At 46.0% G+C, this 21555-nt stretch overlaps 2 protein-coding genes and 1 long non-coding RNA gene across 6 annotated transcripts in view; 1 reads left to right on the forward strand and 2 right to left on the reverse strand.

The window, feature by feature from the left end:
* The window catches only part of LOC120899646 (bone morphogenetic protein receptor type-1B), a 124145-nt gene that overhangs the window by 46103 nt on the left and 56487 nt on the right, over positions 1-21555 (forward strand). The window lies entirely within an intron of this gene.
* On the reverse strand, positions 11638-12746 carry LOC120899648. Its single transcript, XM_040305724.1, has 2 exons — positions 12615-12746; positions 11638-12548 (listed from the first exon to the last, which is right to left on the reverse strand). Exon 2 carries the CDS (start codon positions 12484-12486, stop codon positions 11800-11802), a length of 687 nt encoding a protein of 228 aa, XP_040161658.1. The 5' UTR covers positions 12487-12548; positions 12615-12746; the 3' UTR covers positions 11638-11799.
* On the reverse strand, positions 14313-19427 carry LOC120899650. Of its 3 annotated transcripts, XR_005739085.1 has the most exons (4): positions 18280-19427; positions 17532-18040; positions 15599-17451; positions 14313-15441 (listed from the first exon to the last, which is right to left on the reverse strand). It is a non-coding gene; the product is annotated as an uncharacterized LOC120899650 (long non-coding RNA). The 3 variants fall into 3 exon arrangements; XR_005739084.1 differs by having other exon boundaries at positions 15599-18037; XR_005739083.1 differs by having other exon boundaries at positions 15599-18040.

Below are 21555 nucleotides of genomic sequence, written 5' to 3' on the forward strand. Positions count from 1 at the left end.
CATACATATTTGAGATCGTACCTAAAGGTCACCAAATAGTTTTGGAGGTGATCGCAGATAGCTTCGAAGACTTTGATAAAGCATCATTTTAATATTTATTTTTTAATTTAACTTTTCTACGCGGATCTTTCACCCAACAATAATCACCTCCTTCGCTAGTGATCGTGCGCTTATCTTCCACAACATTCCAACCGGTAAGAACACAGAGAAAATTCATTCAATTTCAAACTCCCCTTTTGCTCCATCGCACCGACAACAACCGCCAAACACTGTCCACCACCAACAACAACCTCCATTAGCATAATTTGAGAATGATCGGTCATTAGACGGCCCGCCAGTCCCAAAATGTCCCTCCACAAAAGCTCCCAAAAGGTGCTTGCGGCGTGCGAACGGACGCTCCCTCACGCCATCCAGTGCCGACAAAGAAAAATGAAATCCAATTAAACCAACACCCATTCTGAAAGACCTCCCGTGCGACACAATATTTCTTTTTATTACTCCACTTTGACCGCCGTTTGATGATGCCGGCAAGAAGCTGGCGCGTATCCTTGCTTCTTCAAACTATGCCTTTTTTTTCCTGGGACCCGGAACCACCTTTCACTGGGAAGTGGTAAACTGGAGAGAGAAAAAAAACATTGATTTGCATCAAACCCGATCGATGGTGAGCAACGAGCAGCAGCGTAGTTTCATGGGGTGTAGAGAACGTAATGTTCGTTATCTACCAACCATTGAGAATGCATTATGTACGCGGACAGCCATCAAAGAACGGTTTCCCCTTTGGAAAGTGGAAGAGGAAAGGGCAGAGATTCCTGGTTGCTCCAAGAATCTCGTTGGTTCAAGTCGTGGCCGGGCCGCGAGGACTGTCGCGCACCCGTTTCAGATGTAATCAAATGCGTTGAAGGAAGAACCTAAAGATAACTCGTGGGTTTGATGAAGTTTTGATCATCTCACTCTGCGCAGAGGACGGCAGGGAAAAACCTACACCTTCGGAGAGTTCATTCAAAAAACAACCGAGCCACAAGTCTCGGGCGCGCACATTTGGGGCCGGCGACGTCGGGCAGAGGGGTTAATTTATTGCACAAAAACGTTTAGATTAGATATGACACGGCTCGGACATTCGGTGTCGTGGGCAATCTGGGCACTCTACCAGCGCGTTTCTCGTAGAGTCGATCTCTTCTTTTTCCCCTCTGTTCCTAGTGATCGTTTGCCATTAATTTTCCCGCGTAATAGCCTTCAATTAGCCAAAATAGTGAGCAGTGATTTATGGGCAATTTATTCGCCCCGCCAGCGGACATTGACTAAACCGAAGCAAACTTTTAGCGTTTAGCGTGTTTGGGACAGAGACGAATATGACGGGTTTTTTGGTCGTTGAAGATTCGAAGACCGGCCCAGACTAGACTCTAGATGTTCTACGTTTGGTATGCAAATTTCTAAGCGTTATAACTCACGCGGGCGTATAGATTTCCACCGACACAGATGTTCGATATTCGATCGATGACAAGATCACGTGTGTGACTGAGTAGATAATCGCAATACAAGCAAACCAACATGTTCTTCTTTGCCGTTTGCCAATGGTAGTAATGGTCGTAACTCACGCCAGCATGGTTATTTCCTTTGCGCGACACAAAAGACTCCGCGCGGCACAGAAGAATGTACTGAAGAGAAATTTATTGGAGAACTTTTATCCTTTTCTAAAGTGTAGGCATTAAAGCATCTCAAAAATTGGATAATATTGGTGGGATGATATCAGAAATAATAACAAATCTATCGTTACAAGAAAAAGAACCTAGCAAAACGCACACGATCGATGGGGACTAATCCGTATTCTGCGAAGATCGAAGCTCCGATCGAGATGAATCGATCGAACGTATCGTGATCGCAGAAGGCAGTGGAAAAGATGCTTGCCTCTACCATATCATACGTGTATATGCTGATTATAAACATCGATTTTGCTCCGGTGCCATAAATATAGGCAAAAACCCGAACATGGGATGAGCAAAATCGCGATGAATCAGTATGAACGGGGGCATCCCAGCGCGGTGGAGGCTCCAACACGCGGGCGCACACCTTTGCCCGGCTCACACGCAAACACGCCGAGATGGTGTGAAAATGAGCGCTTAATTGCGAAAGATTTATCGATCGAGATGATTGGATTGCGTTCTGAGTGGGGGATTTTTGCTTCTTTTTATGCGCATTTATCGGCGTGGCAAAATCGAAGAAACTCTATCCTGAGCGGTACCGAATATTTTACACCATTTAAATTCTACCAGCTCTCCTATAGTTCCAGGGACAGAAATTGTGAAATAATCATCATGACAAGCTAGCTACATTGAATGATTTCGAATGGTCAGTGTGGTGTTTAATCGGAGTTGAAGGAAATGGCCCCTTTTTGTGTCGATTGGTACGACAAGCGCTTTGTTTTACGACCGTTTTTAAACCCTATAATTTGATACCCTTCGCGTTTATGCTTTATGCGCTTATTTGTGGACTGTTGATACGTGTTGTTTTGTGGTAGAAATTGTTATTTCCTTCTGCTTATTAATGTGCGATTAACCTTTTAATGCGATGATCGTTCGTTACTACTTATTTCTCGATACATTTCAATTAAAAATTGGCTTTAAAATTTCATTTTTTCTTTCGATAACATCCTTGAACGATATCAAAGATTGAAAAACAGTCCAATGTAATAATACAATCCTTGCCTTGTTTTAATGCGTTATCCATTTTTAATGTGTCTCGATGTAGTCATTACGCACCAGCACCGTACAGTGGCAAGCAATTTGTTATTCGTTCATTTAGCAAATGTGTACTTTTTAAACATTTTGCATAACGAATCACAACAGCCGAAGGTTTTACTTTATACCCAAAAAAAACCACTCTCCCCGTACATAATGTATTCGCTGATATGGTAATGCTCATTTCCATAATTAGTCCATTGTAAAAGCGTATCGCGTAAGTGTCATTCGACCGATTTCTTATCCGACAACAACGCCGAAAGATACGCGCCAGCCTGGCTCCACCAGGCACCGCCAAGGTGGATGCTGTTTTGCTTCCCTCTTCAAAACTCTTATTTTGTCTGGTGCGACAACAACAACAACAACCAAACCAACTCCACCAACAACAAAAAAGCGTGATTATCCTGCCACGAAAACGGTAGTCAGAGCGGGTACGGCTAAATATCACTTATGTTAATATTAATTGCCAGTTTCACCCCGAACCTGGCGAGGTGTGCCCCGCGGGCACTATTGAATGGCACGAACGCAACCGGCTCTCGGTTCTCTCTGGACTCTGACTGACAGCCCCGGTGTGGCTGCGGAACGGAGAGCCTGCAATAACAGCAACAACAGTGCACAGGAGGAGATGCCAGCCCGACACGCCAGATGATTGGTTCTAATGTGATTTGTAGTCCTCACTCGATCGCAGAAGATCGTGGACAGCAGAACGGGCAGCAAGAACGGGCCAATAATTCTTTTAAATGCGAAACGCCTTGTGCTGCTGCTACAGAATCTGCCAGGCGTAAGAAGTGTAGATAAAAGAACGTAAAGGAAACCCCACCAAGCGAGGGGGAAAAAAACGATTATTATCTCGCCCAGCACCACGCCAACGGCAAACTTCGAGAAATGATGGTCATTCGTCAAAATGGGAGCGCACGGGAAAAGGAAGTCCGACAGTCGGGTGGATATCGCATACATACGCTTGCCAATGCTGCAGGAGCGTCCACGGGAGAACTCGACCACAGTTACCAGCCCATCCTCAAGACACCCTCTCCTCAAGAAGGGATGAACGACGCGCGAATCTGTGACGCCTAGGCGGATATGGATACCACCTTCGTACCACCACCAGCAGCAGCAGCAAAATCAGGAAGAGCTGTCAGTGTGAAGGGAACTATATCTGGAGGGTAGATGAGGCCACAAAACAGCGGAAAGGATGGAGGGGGAGGGGGGAAGAATGACGGTCCTGGGCTGACACTTGTGCCCACCAAAAAGAAGCTGGCGTGGAGTTGGAGCCTCGCCAGAGATGGTGAAGACGGCGCAAATCATTGTGCTGGAAGAAGGTAGGGTGTTGGAGGGCAATATGCTGGGTGTGGGGGTAAAGGTAGATTCTCGATTTATTTTCGACCGTTTGCATTTGCGAATCTGAAGCGCAGCATCTTGGCCAGTCGCCAGTTTGCTTTTGCCAGCTCCGTCCAGACCGTTTGGAACGTTCGTCTTCATGCAGTTGCTTGAGAAAGTGGGAAAAGGAGAGAAAGAGAGGGAGAAAGCAGGAAGATTGTTTTGTGTAGGTTTAGGGCTGGGCATGGGGTAGGGAGTGGGAGTTGGGGTTCTTTTTTCGGGCCCTGATTCTTGGCGCAATCCCTTTTGGCCTCCGTTCGTTCGTGTTTGCTCCAAGGACTGAACCAGAAGAAGACGACGATGATGCTCCAAACGCTGCCAGGTGCCAGGTTGCCGAAGCAAGATGCGGGGGTTTTCGAAGTGTGTGTGTGTGACGTAAAGTCCCTGCATAAGAAGAAGGCACCAGGCCGAAGGGAAGTTTCGGGCAGTGGGAAGGGAAGAAAATAAGCAAAAAAGGCGCGTCAGTTTGACGCCTCTGCTGTATCCAAACAACATATCAACCGGCACCGCCATCGTCGCTACTCTCTCCCGTTCACAGTGTCTCGTTTTGGGTTCCGTGTCCATTGAGTTTTGTGGAGCACTGTTCCCCCCAAAAAAAACTGTTTGCCGCACGAAAGAACATTCGATATCATCCTCTCCGCCACGTCCTCAATGTCGCGCGTGGTAACTCGCCTTTGATACAGTGTTTTCTGTAGCAGGGCGCTGGAAAGGAAGGAAACAGTTTGGAGATCACAGATTATTGAGTACGCGTAGCGTAAACATACCCACATATCATAGGAAACAGGCAAACACACATAAAAACGCCGGTGTTTCGGAGTGTTATGCAATGGGTTTCACACAGCCGGTGTGTCGGAAGAACCTAGAGGGAACTGGCATTGGAGTTTTTTTTTTTGCTGTTGTTCAATATTCATTCGATAAGGCATAAAAATCTGGAGCTAGAGACATCAAAAGAATGTTTCTGCTTTGCGACTGCTTTCACTATCTCCTTTTTCGGTCGCGTGTGGGATGTGAATGATACTGGGGAGGAGAGTGTTGCATGTAATTCCCCAACCACGTTTATTACATCTACTTAAATAAATGCGTGTTGTAGTTCGAGGTGTTTGGGTATACACTGTACTGTGAGATTATTATATTTCTGTGTTAACAGACCACTTTCTTCTTCCAAATACGGGACTTGAATCCATGACGGGGTGCGAATGAAGTTGTGAAGATGTGCGCTTGACGATTGTACTAAAAGAGTCGTGCTGAATACCTTCATTAGTTCGCGTACAGTATCATCCCGATTCCATTTTATTTCATTTTTACTTTAGCTACTTTTCGATTTGAAAATATTACTCAAACAATACCGAATTGCCTAGAAAGATATCTTAACAGTTACATATAATTCTTAAACAATAAAGCATAATTAAGATATGACCATCTTTCAAAAAGTTTATAAGAATCGAGAAGATTGAACAAAATAGGTAGAGGTAGGCTAACAAAATAATTAAAATAACCAAGAAAAATTAAGATAGTAAAACAAAAATAATGATGAAATTGTGGAAATAGAAAGCAAATGAATTAGCAAATAAATAAAGCAGTAAATAAGTTTAAAAATTTATAAGATATCAACGTTTTAATAAACAGCTGTTGCATATTAAAATACCACCAATCGCCACAATCGAAGTGGTTGCGAGTGAGTCATCTCTACTCCGATGCAAATCTTGAATGAAATCGATCGTCCACCACAGTCGCCAAAAACCCACTTACAACCTTCGAATGCCCACAACATCGGGACGAACGTGGTATTCATTTTCTTTTTTCTGTGTTAATCGTAAAACGATAGTGGCGTGCAGTGATCGTAAATAAAAGTTTTATACCTTCAATAACTCTGTTCGGACGTTCAAAGATCTAGGAATTTCGGACGGAGTGCCATCATCCTCTCCGCGCACTACAAGAACATCATCATCAGGGCAACACGATCGAACGTATGGCGGCTAGCATGGAAACCGAAAGCAAGGATGCCGTCCGGCGTCATTCCGGTTCCACCAGAGACGATCGATAACGGTATGATTTATGATCGCCAGCAACAGGACGACGTGTTGCGTACGTTGCGTTTGCTGTGTTGGTTTGAGAAACGATCAAGATCAAGTTGCTCGGGCAACACACATATGCGCAAAGTGGGAGGATGTTCCTCGCGTACGTATGGTACCGATTTTATTTCATTGATCCATGCAAAACGTACGTATGTTTTTGTTTCGTGTACATATATTATCTCCCTCGGTTAAATAGCACATTTGCGCGTAGTCTTGCACGCGTTAGTTTGCCGTTGGTTTGAGCTCTAGAACCACGCTGGATGCTGCAAAACGCGCTTTAACACATCCTTAACTTAACTGCACGTAAGCATTTCAGCAAGTATTTTCGTACATTGCAGCGTTCCTGCCCCAACAGATAGGATTGCGCAGAGACAGCAACAGTCGCCAAGCGGCCGAGTCCGAGCTCCATATCTGCTGTCTGTCATCTTGTGCACATTTCTGCTGTCGGCTGTCGCCCCGACTGCACAATGCGCACTGGGCAGTGGGGGTTTTTCTGTAGAAAAGCAGATTCGTTACGATGGCGTTTCTCGACGTTCTGAAACTGAGCCCCGTTGCGAAACAGTCAGATCAATCCGCGCGCTTCTCGCGTGCAGTGATTTTGTGCGTTTGAACGGAACGCCCGCTCTTCGGCACGGGGAATGTATTTTATCATTCATACGGAACTCAATTTAAAAGTTCGCGTGGCCACGCTGAGTGTTTGAGGCGAGCAGAGGGGAGATATGAGTGTAAGCAGGCAAAGAAGAAACGTTGCATGCTGCGGGATCAAAATAGGATAAGCCACACGCGAAAAGCCTTCAGCACACAAGGGGTTGTAATCCAATATTGGCCCGCGACCCCGACAGTGGTGCATTCTTCGAAATCAGAAATATGGTCTTAATTTATGATGCAACCCATTTCGCAGTTGGCACTCTTCTCGCGTTTCAATGGAAATCTCGATAACCGTTTTGAAGCGAGCAAAACATTTGCCCAAAACCATTTCGTCAAACATTCTTCCCGAAAAAGAAAATACACAAACTTTGACCAATTTTTTTCCAATTGCTTGAGCGAGCAAGTGCGTTGCTTCATTCACCTGCGTATTAACACGAAAGCCCTCGCTCGATAGGATCAGTGAGTTGTTCGTTCTCGAGGAAAACTGCATCCTTCACCAGCAAATAACATTTGCAGTTGCTTCTCCAGCGCCCTGGAGGTGCAGGAGTGCAGCCAAGCACCAAGAGCACCAGGCAGTCGAAACGAGTTCGAAAAATGCGCTCCTTGATCGTGATGCTTGCGTACAGCCGGTAATGATCGGAAGACTACGAAACGGAATCGAGAACCCGCGGGACCCGAAATCGAACCATTTGTGGTTTCTTCGTGGTTCTCGCCACAGACTTGCCACTCGCCAATATCTGTAAGCACTGATCGGCAAAGCAATAAGTCTCCGGTGTCGTGAAGGTGACTTGCTTCTCCAATCGTTATATGGGGCATTGTGTTGTTATATTCTGCACACAAACCATACACGAACCAATTCTGGAGCGAGAAACGTTTAATAACCGGCGTGCGGGGCTGTGGCAGACAGCACAGAGCGTTTATTAACCAGAGATCAGTTAACAGTTCCGTGTTGCGCTCGTGATAAAAAGCAAGGCCAAGAAAGTGTACAGTAACACAGACGGGAAAGCTGCCCAAAAACTGTGTAATAAAAATGGAATAATAAGCATTAAAATAAATCGACGTGATCGACACCCAAACCAACACGAACGGAGTTCATCAATGGGTTGGTTTTCTTCCGTCGCAAGATTGTTCTTCGACGGTGGGCCAACACTATTTGGATATAAAATTAATTTTCACCCAATCGATTCATATTTTGCGCTAATGTCAATGAGTGGTGTTTCGTCCGAATGCGCCGAAATCGTCCAATACACACCCCCGTTAATCGGCCTCCTCACAATATTTGTTAACCACACAAAGCGCAAAGGTATTAATGGAGGACGGTATTGGATGATTCAGCCCTATAAAATAAAAATTTATCGGTTTTGTTTTTTGGGGTCCACGCAGACGACTTTCAGACCCAAAAACAAAACAAAATCACAACACCAACTGAATTGAAATGTGTTTTTTTTTGTGTAGAAAGTCCAGGTTTTTGTTTTGCAAACTCCCCCGAGACGCGGGGGACAATCGTTTACAGTTTGTAACCTGCAATAAAAACTAAATTATTTTACGACCCGTTTTTAACTACCATCCGTTGGCCGGGGTGCCAGAGCCAGTTATGGGGAAATTAAAACACCACATGGAAATGGAGATAAATTTTCGCCAATGGGGGCTAATCTCGGGGAAGCGTCCGATGGACGAAATAGATGATGTGCCGAAAGCAATTGGTCGCCTACTCCGCAAGGCCTCCACATGGAATGGAAATGGATGGCGCGCGAGGCTGGCGTCTCGGTGCCGCCAACGTTTGGAGTCGTGCGCCAGGGCAGGATTTTATTTACTGTTATCGGTTTGTTTTAGAAAACCGCGCGTTTTGTTGATTCATGTTTATTAAACACACACACACTCCGAGCCGTGTGGGGTGTTTGCATATCAATTCACTCCTTTTCGAGTGTTTTTTGTTTTGTTTTGCAAATTTGAGGGGCAAAAAAGGAACCTATTCGCAGTGTATAATTTAGCGTAAAAAAGTTCATCAACAGTGTTGGGCGTCCATTTGCGCGCTGCAAAATCAACCAAAGAGGATGCATTCTCATTAAGCTGCGAGCTGGCCATCCCGCAAGAAGTGGTTTCTGTTTATTCTCACCACGATCTTGAGGGGCGAGTGGACTATACACAATCACGCAAACAACCAGCCCGTGTGCACTGAAGATAAATTGCAAAATAATCAGATCGCCTGCGCAATGAACCAGCGATGGCTGGTGGTTTTGTGAGAAATGTTGCACTGGGCGCCTTTAACGAACAGGCGAATCTGCGGAGCCGGAGCATAATTGGTGGTCGATTTGCACCACCAACACCGGGGCATTGGGGCACGTACGCTAACCTTCCCGCACGCCGTCGCACGTACTGTACGCACGTACGCAACGTAAACGGCCGTCGCCTGGGAGATGATCGCCTTGCTGATGCTGCTGCTGCATCATTATGTTGGTCATATTTCAGCGTTCCAACGAGCGACGAGACATAATCAGCATTGAATGGTGCAGGATAGCGATAGCGCATAGGCAATGGAAATGCATGGATTGGATGAGCATAAATCTAGCAAATCTTTCTACGTTGCTTCGCCAAGGTTCGTCGCTTGTCTGCAGTCTTTCGAGAGGTGTTGAAGAGGTGTTCGGCCGGAGTCACTCACATAAGAAACCGCAAGTCGTTCTTCAACCAGGTGATGCAGTGTGACAGGGATGAAGCGTTGTGAAGAATGATTCCAAACCGGACGGAGATGGAGTGATGATGCGGATGAATGGTTCTCACCACATGCAAACGCAATTCGATAGCAATTTACGATTTTATGCTTCTTTCCCATTTTATGCCAATACGTTCTGGTTCAGTGGTATGGTTTTTGTTATTATTATTTTTTTTAGATGTTTTATTGAGAGTGGAGTGTAGAATGTATTTCCCTGCCGTTGCTTGGGTGGAGAATCGATTGACCTCTCGCTATAAAAGATGCAAAATCCTCCAACATGGTTTATAACACTCTTCCGGGTGTTGATTGTTGAAAGAAATGGCGCTTTAAATTGGCAACGAGATGGAACCGCAAATGTTTGGAAGCATCTCTTCCATCGGACTGTTCTTTTTTGTACAACTTTAGAAATATTTATGATATTTTATTACAACTACACGATCAGGTTTGCACTCTAAAAGCATCCAACAGTATGGTTTGTATTCCCTGACCTCATATCTTGCCACTTCACCCCCGGGACGGACCGAACAACCTCCGCGGAAGCGCGTCAACCGGACGCCAGTCGTTGGCGGCGATTGATAACAATCTAGCCCCTTACCACCCTTCGGCAGGCGGTGGGCTGTTTATTTCATCCGTTTTGTGTGCCATTTCGTTTCGTACGCCAGAAGAAGAGAACCGAATAAAACAGTACACAAACAGCACCAGTGGCCAAAGCGCAGTACGGTCCCGCGCTGGTGGAGCCTTCGATTTTGTTTTGCGTTTTTTCCCCACCACAGAAAGTTACGTTCACAGCGGCAAAAGTCCGTGTGCGCAAACGGTAGTATAAACGGAACTCCGCGTGGTGTTCGCAATCGTGCAGCTTCCTGCTGCTTGCGACTGTTATTGCTACGACGACGACCACGACGTGGTTTGCGCAGCGCAATGCGCCAAACAAACGCGCAAGAAGAGGACAAGAAAGGTGGTGGAAGGAAAAATTATGCTGCATTGTTATGCTGACCGGCGGCGGATAGGTTTTCAAAACTTCACGCCAACGGTTGCGAATGCTCGGGGTCCCTCAACCCCCGGTGTCTCATGTTTGGAACGGCCACGTTATATTGGCAGCATCAGCAGTAAAGGCCAAACGGGGTAGTATAAATACAAAAATGGGCAAAGAAGCAAATCCACCAACGCCTTTGGGGCCCTATGGGGCGGCCATCCGATGCCTTCCGACGAGTCTTGTTTAGGCTTTGCTTCCACTTGGCAAAGGTCGGGGCGGCGGGGTAAAGACAGCGCAAAAGAATGGAAAGCAGGAGAGATTTATGCTTCCATTTTGCCGTCGTTCTGTTGTGGAAGCAGCAGCAGCATCGAGTAGCAGCATTGCCGTCCCGGGATGGGGTCGGGTTTATGCAACCGATTAGGCCGGCAGCTCTGCGGCAACGGAAGCTGAAAGGGGGATGATTTCGTATAAACAAAAGACAGCAAATAAACAGATGCAACCAGAGGCTGCGCGAGGTGTGCCGCGAGCGTGTGGGTGTCGGGGAGGGACAGTGTGTCCCAAGAATGTTCGGTGACACCCGGGTGCGGCATGCAGTCCTTGGGTTTTGCATAATGTAGCTTTTGTTTGTCGGGTCAGCCGTATGAAATTGGACGCGGAGGAAAATGTTCAGTACAGAGTCGTACAGTGTTGCAGTTGCTGTAAGACCTTTTCGATAAGAACATTGTAATATTTTCATTTTTTAATAATTTTATTCGGTTATCAGGTACCATTTCTCCTAGTAGTGATCACTATTGCTAGAAGAAGAGACAGCCAACCAGAAACCAACATCCAAAATAGAGAAAGCCATCTAGTTTGAGCCGAGTTGACCCCCCCCCCCAAACTTTGAAAGTTATTCAAAGTGGCATATCCTCGTGTTAAACGAAGGCTTCAAAGAAGTATGTTTGCTCGAACATCACAATAACAACAGTTTCGATATCTTTTACAGTGATAACACATGCAGAAAGAAACCAAGCAAGAGAATGAACTGGCAAGGGAAAGTGCCACTGCAGCCTTTTAGTAAAGAAAAACCCCAATTTCGGACTTTTTTACTCTCTATAATGATTCAAGAACCGAGTGGAGTTCTTGGAACAAACAAAATTAAATCCTTTATTTCATATTTCATATTTTTATAAACTGGAAGAAAGAAAACAAGGTTGGTTCATTTGAAATGGGGAAGAGTAGAGCGTCAGCCATCCTTCGCATGGCTCGGCATGAAGTATGGAACGGATCTCGCCACCTGATTTATTGACTCGCCAAATTGATTCTTCGTTTTTTGTACCGGGGCAGCAGCACCTTCAGCTCCTGGATAGTTTTTGCCCCGTACAGCATTACAACGTTGCGCGAATTATCCTTCAATCCGTCGACAATGATGTCCACCAGGTCGATTTCCGCGATAGCATAGCCGCTAGCTCGCTCAATCATTTCCAGCACATACCGATGCACGTTGTTATCCTTCAGCGTATGCTTCCGCAGCTCCTTCACGATCGTTTCGTCGGTGAGCTTGTTATAGCGGAACTCCTCCACCAGCTTCGTACGGAAATCGTCATAATCCTTCAAGGTTGTGATTCGCCGAAAAACTTCCGCATTGCCAGTCAGCAGCCCGCACGCGGCGACCAGCTGCTCGGTTTTGCCCACTTTCAATACACGGAACGTATCCTCCAGCTTCGCGAGCCAGGTGTGAATGTCCATCAGATCGTCACCGCTGAACGGTTGGACCAGCGCTTTCACGTGCGTGGCGTCGAACGGCTTTGCCTGCCCGATCATACCCTCCAGCTCGGCTATCTTCGCCTTCATGTCCTGGTTTTCCTGGTACAGCTTGGTCAGCAAACCGTCTTTGCTCGAGGAAAACGACGCATCCTCCTCATCGGATTGCTGCTGCTGCTGCTGCTGATGTGTTGGCGCTGGTGCAGTGAATCGTATATTAGGCATGCTTGGTTCAGCGTGCTGCGTGCGCAGGTATTGTTCTCGAATCTGCTCCGGCGTTAGCGATGCTGCGTTGGATACACCGGATTGAATTAGCGATTGAATCATCAATTCTGTTGTAATGCACATTTTACCCTAACTTGTTTGATCCACACAGTGCTTGAGTTTAATTGCGTCGTACACAACGGACTGCATCCAGCGCTGCTTACTTGATCGTGTTTGCTTTTGTGTTCGTTGACACTTGTTCTGACAGTGATTCTTCCGTTTAGCGCGGCTCTTCCAGTTCTCCAGAATCATTACAGGCTCATTACGCGAAGAAAGGAAATTGAAATTTTAGTTCGAAAATGAAGTTCAAATAATTTAAGCAAGGACGAAAATAATCGTTACTTTAATAGTAAGTCTTCGCAAAACGTCAGTAGACTGAAAAAAATAATTACGTGTAAATCACAATACAGGCGGTCCCCGAGATACACGGTTAATGGGGACCGAAAACGGCCGCAAAATACCGCGTATCTCGAATTTCCGCGTAAGTCGAATCTCTTTGATTTCCAGCTAAAATATCACAAATTTTCGTGTAATTTTGCAAGTAGGGGGCGGTTTTAGTCACTTTATGAATTATTTGATATGATTCTGACTGAATATAACTGTTTTAAACCTTTTGAAATAGTTTTTAACATTCGATCAAAACGGAAATTATTTGGCAATTTGCAATTGATGTGTCAAATCAGTACAATTTGCTCAAAGAATTGTCAATTTTAGAAAACCGCGTATCTCCGAATCCGCGTATAAGAGGTACCGTGTATCTCGGGGACCGCCTGTATTATCCACTGAAGCTGAACGTGACTGCGCAACATACGACCACAATTGTTGATCCTCGAAAATGTTATCCAATTTTGTGCTGCTCGGAACGAATCGTACCGCAATCATTTCCCAGCCCAATGTACTGGTCCGGATGACCACAAACCGGTAAATTGATGTGTCCAACTGATGATGAGTGTGAGATGGGGTGAACTGGATTTAAAAATCTCCTCCCCGCAGCGTGTGATCCTTCTCCAATTTTGTAGCTGAAGTTTGATTGACATGCGTGATGGCGAGGCTACAAATTTCCTGCGTTCCTTTTTCTTGCTGCTTGCATTCATATAGTGTTTTTTACCCTCTAGCTTGAGCATGAGTAGTAATTTAAAAATTATTTTACTTTTTGCGCGAATTGTCGATCCAGTACATGCGCTTTTGCTGCGATTAAACACGTATCGCCGGAGCGACGGATTCGTACAGACTCGATTTAATTTGAACAGAAATGTTAAAAAAAGCAAATAGCTTTGCTCAGTTATTGCAAAAGCGCACTAGCTTTCAATGGAATAATTAACAGTCTTTCTGTTTTAATCCGGTTGAATCTCGTTTCATGTGTAGACTCACGATTAAGATATGTAATCGACAAAAAAAAAAGAAATGGCACAAACAAGATTGAAGTAATCTGATACTTTATCAGTCAACACCTTCGGGTCAGTGTTGCTGATGGTAATTATCCACGAGCCCGGAATAATTAATCCCTTTCCCTTTCTCGAACTTGGGCGTTCGATGTAGTAAATGACAAAAAATGCAGTAAATAGTTGCTTTCGTTTCGTTTTGTTTATGTGTAGTGCTTTTTGAAAATATTTTTTTGGGGTAAAGAGTAAGTTTACTTGCACTGATCAATACGCGAACAGTTTACATCTGATGCCGGGGATTATAAATAAGATTGGGTTGTTCCAATGGAATCGCGTATTAATGCATTGGCGATTTTCTCAACTCGTGTCAATGTGATAATATCGCCAAAATAAGTAACAACACCATTCAAGCAGAACATGTTTTGTTTATTTTGGATATGCGATCACCTTTATGCAGGTGCGGAATGATACCTCAAGGCATCAGCTTCAATAAAGCTTAATTCAGATTGAAATGTAAGCGTTGTCGTCGTGGCTTTTTTTAATTTGCTTTTGTATCTTCTGTTTTTGCGGATTATTAGGGTAAGTAATTTCCCTTCCGGACGCTTGATCAGTTGCGCTGAAGTGATCTGGTTGGGGGATACACTAGAAAGGCTTCTTTGCGATGGACTTTCGTCATTTACCTCAAAACACTCCTCTGAGAGAGTTGAACTGGCTGTGTAAATTGGCGTTGAAATCGTTTCATTATGTGTTGTAACTTTTCCCGTCAATCGGTCAATCGTATTACGGCTTGTTTTCGTTTTCGCTTCCATACCGGGGACAGGACGATGTTTCGCGATCATTTTTAATGCTTCTGCGTAATCCGAAACTCCGAAGGTGTCAATTTCCCGTTTCGTTTAACAATAGCAGTAACGGCAAACTACGCTATCACGCTTGCGCCCCTTGCCCTAAAGTGGGATATTTTATGGCCGTTATCGTGGGGCGCGATCGCGATCGTAGTTTCGTGAAGCTGCGCTGTGACTATCTTCATTTCGACCGGTAACCGGTGGCATTCAATAAACCCCCACACGAGACAGATGAGGCAACGAGTGAGTCGTTTTTACACCGTCAAACAGCTCGCTGCGATCAACCGTGTGCTCGTTTAGACGGAACAACAGGACACGGACGGTGAATAATTCTCTATCATTCAATCTTGTCAATTTGTTTGGCGCGCGATGACGACGACCCCGGACGAAACTGTGGCGAAGACGGGTGGCATCAGGCATTCGGGGTGGTAGTTTGCTGATTAGATCAGGATGTGTGTTCAGTAGCCTCCCAGAGAACCCGGGTGGGTGTTGTGGATGATCCACCATGGTTTAGTAGTCGGTATTAATTTATTGTCTCTTACCCAAACGCCCCGGGTCTGGAAGGTTTTTTTGGGCGGTTCGCTTGCTGTATCCCCTCGGGCATGGGCGCGCTGTGTCATCATCCGTCTCGCTATCTCCGATCATTGGATTGTACATCTTTACGGGGTGATTAATAGAAGCGAATGAAAAGCCTATAAATAAAAACAGCTTTGATAAAACTCGGTCTACCATGCTCTGGGTATACAAGATCATCGTTTCCATGAGATCTTTTACCACGCCACGGAACAAATCGCTAATCAGCTAAAGCTAAATAATATGCTCACATTGCATCGGCCAGTAAAGACTCACCTGTACCTCATAATAAAACTGCTCCACAAAAATGGGATGCTTCTCTAAGCGGTTCACTTTAGCCATGCATTATCGATTCTGAAATAATTGCCTTTTTTGCTCGCTTCTCCATATGTTCTGGTGGAATCCATTTACGAAATAACCCAGCCCTGACACCGGAACTGATCGTGCCGGGGCCACGGGAAATGGATGTTAAATTGTCTTGAGCTCGGTGCTGAGCGGGCGAAGAACATTAAAAAAACTGAATCATTGTAAAATCGCGCTTCTGCGCTGCTCTTCTCTTGTGGAGAGGCGTAAAAGGCAAAAATGGTAATAAAAAAAACCTCATGAAAGCAATCCCATTACCAATTTGTTATGCACCGTGGCCAGCTCCGCGGCAAGAATTCGTTTATCTGCGGCGTGATGGTGTAGATATGGAAGCGGAAGAATGGATGTGCCGGTCGGCTACCAACCTTGCCCGGGCCAGTTTGTGCGCATTTAATCAGTTCCGGTGTCAGTGCCTCGGGCACAAGCGGTTGCCGATGCTGCTGTTGGTGCTCTTCGGTTGTTCGACTTTGGTATGGTTTAGCTTTGTACAGGTTCACTCCAAAGAAACACACCTTCATGGTGTACTTCGAGTGGAGGACGATCGTCGCTGTACAAGAAAATCTCATTTCGTTTTTGCATCGGTGGCTCACCCTTTTTGCTACGGTTGTATTCATTTACACCAGCTTCTCTGACAGGTCTCATTTCGGTGTGTATCCTTTCTGATGTCATCCTCACACGCCGCTGATTGCATCACGCTCATGCTGGGCTGGTCCGTTGGCGGGCAAAAGAACTCCAAAAAAAGCCCCCGATTCTTCCACCCCACCTCACACTGAATTCTAAAAATCCTCCAAAGCCAATGGGAAGGCGTGAGGAGATTTCAAAGTCCACTGGAGTGCCCTCCGCACCCAGGACGGCTTCTCGGTGTATGTGTGTGTGTCTGTGTTTCTTGTTCTGTGTGCTGTGCGTGCAGGGAAAAGGGCGAGGAATAAGTTCATCAAAAAATTAAGATAAGCGTGAACTCGCCTTTGAAGGTTGCCGCCATCGCCGCCGCCGCCGCCGCCTCGTGGCAATGTGGTGGAACACAAAGTATGTAGATGTGTGCGAGTGATCCGCTTTATCCGCTTTGCCCTTTCCCTCCGTTTTCTGACCAAACAGGAAAGATAGAGAGAAGGCAAACGGTCGGAGCTTAGGTTTGTTCCTGGTACGGCTCGTTTTTCTCGTGTACGGAAAATGTGTACCACAAATTGACTGGTGCTGCTGGTAGAGCGCGTTCTTTGGTAAGGAATTTGTTTGCATTATTGTGACATTCGCTGCAGTTTTTTTTGTTGAATTTTGTGCTCATTGCATTAGATCCCTCAGGAGGAGATGGAAGTATTTTACACTCTCTGAAAGAAGAGGATGACATTCACACCCCGAACGTGGCAGCGTTTCATCTTGTCACTTTAAACCCGACTCGCGTAGTCTTTGGAAAGACAGAGAGTGAGAGAGAGAGAGAAACCCTGGCGCTTCTTTCCCAGGAATCGCCAAAGTCGCCATCAACAAGTTCTCCACCGGAAGATTTATGCACCGTAAAGCACTGCTGGGTCGGCGGAGCGATATCTACCCCCAGGTGGCCATCGTATCCGCCCTGAAGAAGGGGGAATCAACCGGTTATTGTGGGGCAAGTGGTTCCACGTCCCGATGCTGGAATTGGAATTCTACTCAAGAACTATCCGCCGCCGGTCGGTGCCGAAATGTGTCCCACACGTTCGTGTAGTGCTCTTCCGCCGTCGTCTTTTGTGTGTTGCTGTGTTCCTTCCAAGAAGCGGAAACCCTTCTAGGCCACGCTGTGGGCATCCAACACGAGAGGTGTGATAAATTTGAATTTTTAATTAAAATTATTCGGAAACACAATCCCACTACGAACCTGCCGCTCCCCATGCATGGGTGGAGCGGGTCGTGTCCAGCGTGCTCCACCGGGGTGACCACCGGATACGATGCGCCAAATTCTATATCCCTTTTTGAAGACATTCCGTGGAGAGTTCTGCCGTCGACGCAAGGGGAGGACGCATTACGAATGCGCATAATTGCTTCGACCCGACACACTCCGGCAGAGCAGCGGGCACGGTAGCCTTCCGAGGTGTAACCCCGAAATAAACGATACCGAACACTTGCAGTGACAATGCTGCCGACCTGGTAGTAGCGATAGATGTCCCCTGGTATTGGACGTAGATTGCTAATGCTACCCGCTACCTGGAAGCGCAAGCCGGAATCAGCCTTCCGGATGATGGATGGATAGCGACAGATTTTCTGTCGTTTGTTTTGCACCGTCATTCCAGTTGAATGCAGGTTCGGGTGAGAAGGACTTTTTTTAACACGTGGACAATGCACGGTGAGACATTGTCCTGTACGGTCTCTACTTTTGCAATAAACCTGCTGAGAATCAGAATCAGAAGAATTACTTTTTGGAAATTGAAAAGGATCACAATGGCAGAAGAGAAATTCTGCAAATAGAAGATGCCTAAGCCTGACTCAATGCAACAAAGAATTGTCTGATGCTTTGAGCTCAAATGGTTTTAACTTAACACACTCAAAACCGTACAGATATTCAAGGTAACATTACTCAAGCGATGACGGAAATTGACCATTCCTCTTTTTCTTGAATATGATCTTACCTTAGCTTGTTTACTTCTCTAAGCTTCACTGTAACGCAATCTTCTGACCTTAACAATCATAATCTCACCTTTTCTGCTTCGCTTTTTTGTTTGCCCTGCCGCACTATCCAAGATTTTGGAAAGATTGAGTTAGGAATGTAGCACCTCATCAGCAACGCTTGTTATGTGCACAATTCTAGGAATTCCCAATCTCTTCTCCATTCGCCGAATTCATATCCCGGTTCGATGACTATCTTTCTCAGCTCGCCTCCGACTCTGATCACATTTGCATTTCCAAACGTGAATCACACACTGATATAATACCGGGGAGCAAGTTTGCCAATTGGACGGCTTAAACCGGTGACCAACTTCAAACAGCCCACCACTATACGCTACCTTCTCAGGTGACGGGGTAATTTATGCGATTCTAATCTGACACACATGACTCTCATGGTGATGCGATTTTGCGATAACTCATTCACCGGAGTGGGATGTACAAGAAATCTTCTGCGGTATAGAATTCTTCACCGGAACTGAAACAAACGCGCACTCGCGCTCGATATCTTTGGCTATCTAACCCAGACGACTCCGTTTTTTTTGTGACAAAATGGAACGACGTATCGTCTTGACACGTTGCGTTTATGGGGGTGCTTCCCAATGCGCATCCAAGTAGTCTGTGGTTGGGTGGAAGGAAAGATTTATTTACGAGTGTGCCGAGCACTGTTCGACTGACAGCAGACCGGTCGATTTGGTGACTACTTGTTGATAGTTGTGGAGGCTACTGTTGGACTTGTTGAAGAAAAAGTAGGATTTTCCTTTGTTTTAGATTAGATAATCTTTGGGCAGCTTACTTCAAGATTGAAAAGAATGTGTCAAGTGAGCAGTTTTGTTGATTTTTATAGGACTGAGCGGATGTAAGTTGAATGAAATCTAGCATGAATAGCAGAGTACCTGACAAAGACTTTGGTTGTACAATTTCCACCGCGATAAAATCGGAACCTTACTGTCTACAAACAGTGGATGAAAAGAAATGGCTTGAAAAACACGTTCAATTGTACGATAACAAGCGCCCGATAGTGTTGAAGAATCTTGTTGACACATACACACCGGCGGAAAACGCTCTGTAAGCTAGCCTGCGCTCGTTGAGGATCGATTGCATGTCAAACTATTTCAAGGTAGGTGCTAGAAGTTGATAACGTAACACTGCGGTCGGTTCGGTACCGAAGGGTGTGCCAGCAAGAAGTGCTGATTATACATGGTACGCGGGGCACGTACCAGGTGTGTGCCTAGGACTGGGACCGAGTCCCTCGGAAGGGCTTATCTGTCTTCGACCCTATGATTTGTTACGCCAGTGTTTTACCTGCACACGCAAACAACCTCTAACAGAGTTGGTCTTTCGCTTGCCATAGATGGGGGAGACCCCATAAATGCGTTTCCATATTCGTGGCAACGTAAACGTTCTAGACCACGCTGCATGTCAAGCGTGGTGTGGTGTCGTACCGAGCATCCTTGCAGCAGCCCATGTCAGGTAAGTCAGAGTGTACTGCCTGCGAGCAATTGAATAATGAGCCGATCATAAAGAGACAAAATGAGCTTCTTCCATATATGGACGTTATGGACCTGTGTGTGTGTGTCTGTGTCGTACGAAAACGCATCATCAACCGGCCGGGGCACACTCGAACGCCGTCCACGGCCAACGGTCCAACTAGTCCTCCTCTCGCTTGCATTGCAATATGACAGCGGATGATTAATTTCTCACTGCCAAATTAATGTCAACGAAATTAAGATCACGCAACAAAAAGGCTCACGGCACCGCATAAGGCGTCCGCGCGAGTAGTACGCGAGCCTTTTGGAGTCGTCGGTACGCCGCCCTCTGGCTGCTGCAGCAATGGCCCCGATGTATGTGCGTAACCACCAGCCTATTTCGCTCTGGGCTTGGTTTGAGATTTTGTCTCGTCTTAATTTGACCCCATTATTCATCGAAATGGGAAAGCTGACACCCACCCTCCCCAGCCCAAAAGGGTGCGGAATTGTGCGAACTGAGGTTAATGAGACGTGACTTCTCTTGCCTTATATCTCTATATATTCACCCTTTGGGTCTCCCGGTTGATTGCTAGGTGAAGTTTCCCGCAAGGCAGACAGGCCAGGCTGCTGCTGCGGTTTGCACGGCAGACAACACCCAAATGTGGGAACATCTCTTGCTGGCAAATTCACTCGCTATTCGCGTCGTATTTGGGCGTCGTATCTGGTGCAGCAGCAGGTCCACCTTGACAGCCATCTAAGGACCGACCGGCCAAACCATGTTCGACCATCGTGCGCTGTTGCGCTCACACGGGCTTTGGAGCAAAGAAATGAGTTTTCTTTTGCAAAATTATGGCATTCTTCCAAATCACGTCAAGCAAGCCAACGGAGTTTTGGAGTTCGGGAAACGGGCAGATTGATTGCAAGTGTGCTGTTCAATGCTGTCCTCTCGAACGACTCCATAAAAAGTGTACTGAAAAATGGGAATGCGTTCCTTGTTTGGAGGAGCGATGGAAAATGTGTCACGGGAGTGCTTGAAATTCTTCATATTACTCCTGCAAAGTAGCTTTGTAAAGCGTTGTCTTCACACCCCGATGCTCTCATGCTCACCCTGGGATCGTTCGTTGTGGTCGAAAACAAAAACCTTAAACCCGCTTTGAACCATTCTGCCAACCTTCGCCCAAATGCGCAACTTACAAACTTCTCAGAACTTCCTATCCATCTTCGTGCATCTTTTGCCCATTTGTTTGTCTGCTGGTAGGGGCACCCGTAAAGTGCTAAAATGGATGCTCATTTCCTGCCCTGCCAACGCCTAACGAATGCCGAAATGGGTTAAAATGTTGCTCCAAACTGAACACAAACACACGCACGCAGTCTCATTCGCAGTTTTAGAGTGTAACTGGCACCCAAAGGCCTAACTCCAACCAGCATGAAAAAAAAGCAACACGTTCACCGAAATACAGGCCCTTCTCGGGAACTGTAAAGATGTTGCGAATCCGGCAGCGTGTTGGAGTATTTTTTTCGAGCGAATCTTCCATTCCATTTATGCTAATAAATCATAAACGGTCGGTTCTCGGTCGGCACACAACAACACGATGATGCTGCCGATGGTGGTGTTGCCTAAATGAAATTTAAACGCGCGTTTCCTGTGGCCTTCGGTCTTTCTTTTGTTCTTTGCAACACTGGTTCGAGGTTCGTGTGTAGAAGAACCAGGCTGCACCAGGATCTATCCTGGTACTCGTACCATTTCGCCACACACACTCTTTGGGTGTCCCG

The sequence above is a fragment of the Anopheles arabiensis genome, chromosome 3, assembly GCF_016920715.1.
Source record: "Anopheles arabiensis isolate DONGOLA chromosome 3, AaraD3, whole genome shotgun sequence".
Lineage (NCBI taxonomy): Eukaryota > Metazoa > Arthropoda > Insecta > Diptera > Culicidae > Anopheles > Anopheles arabiensis.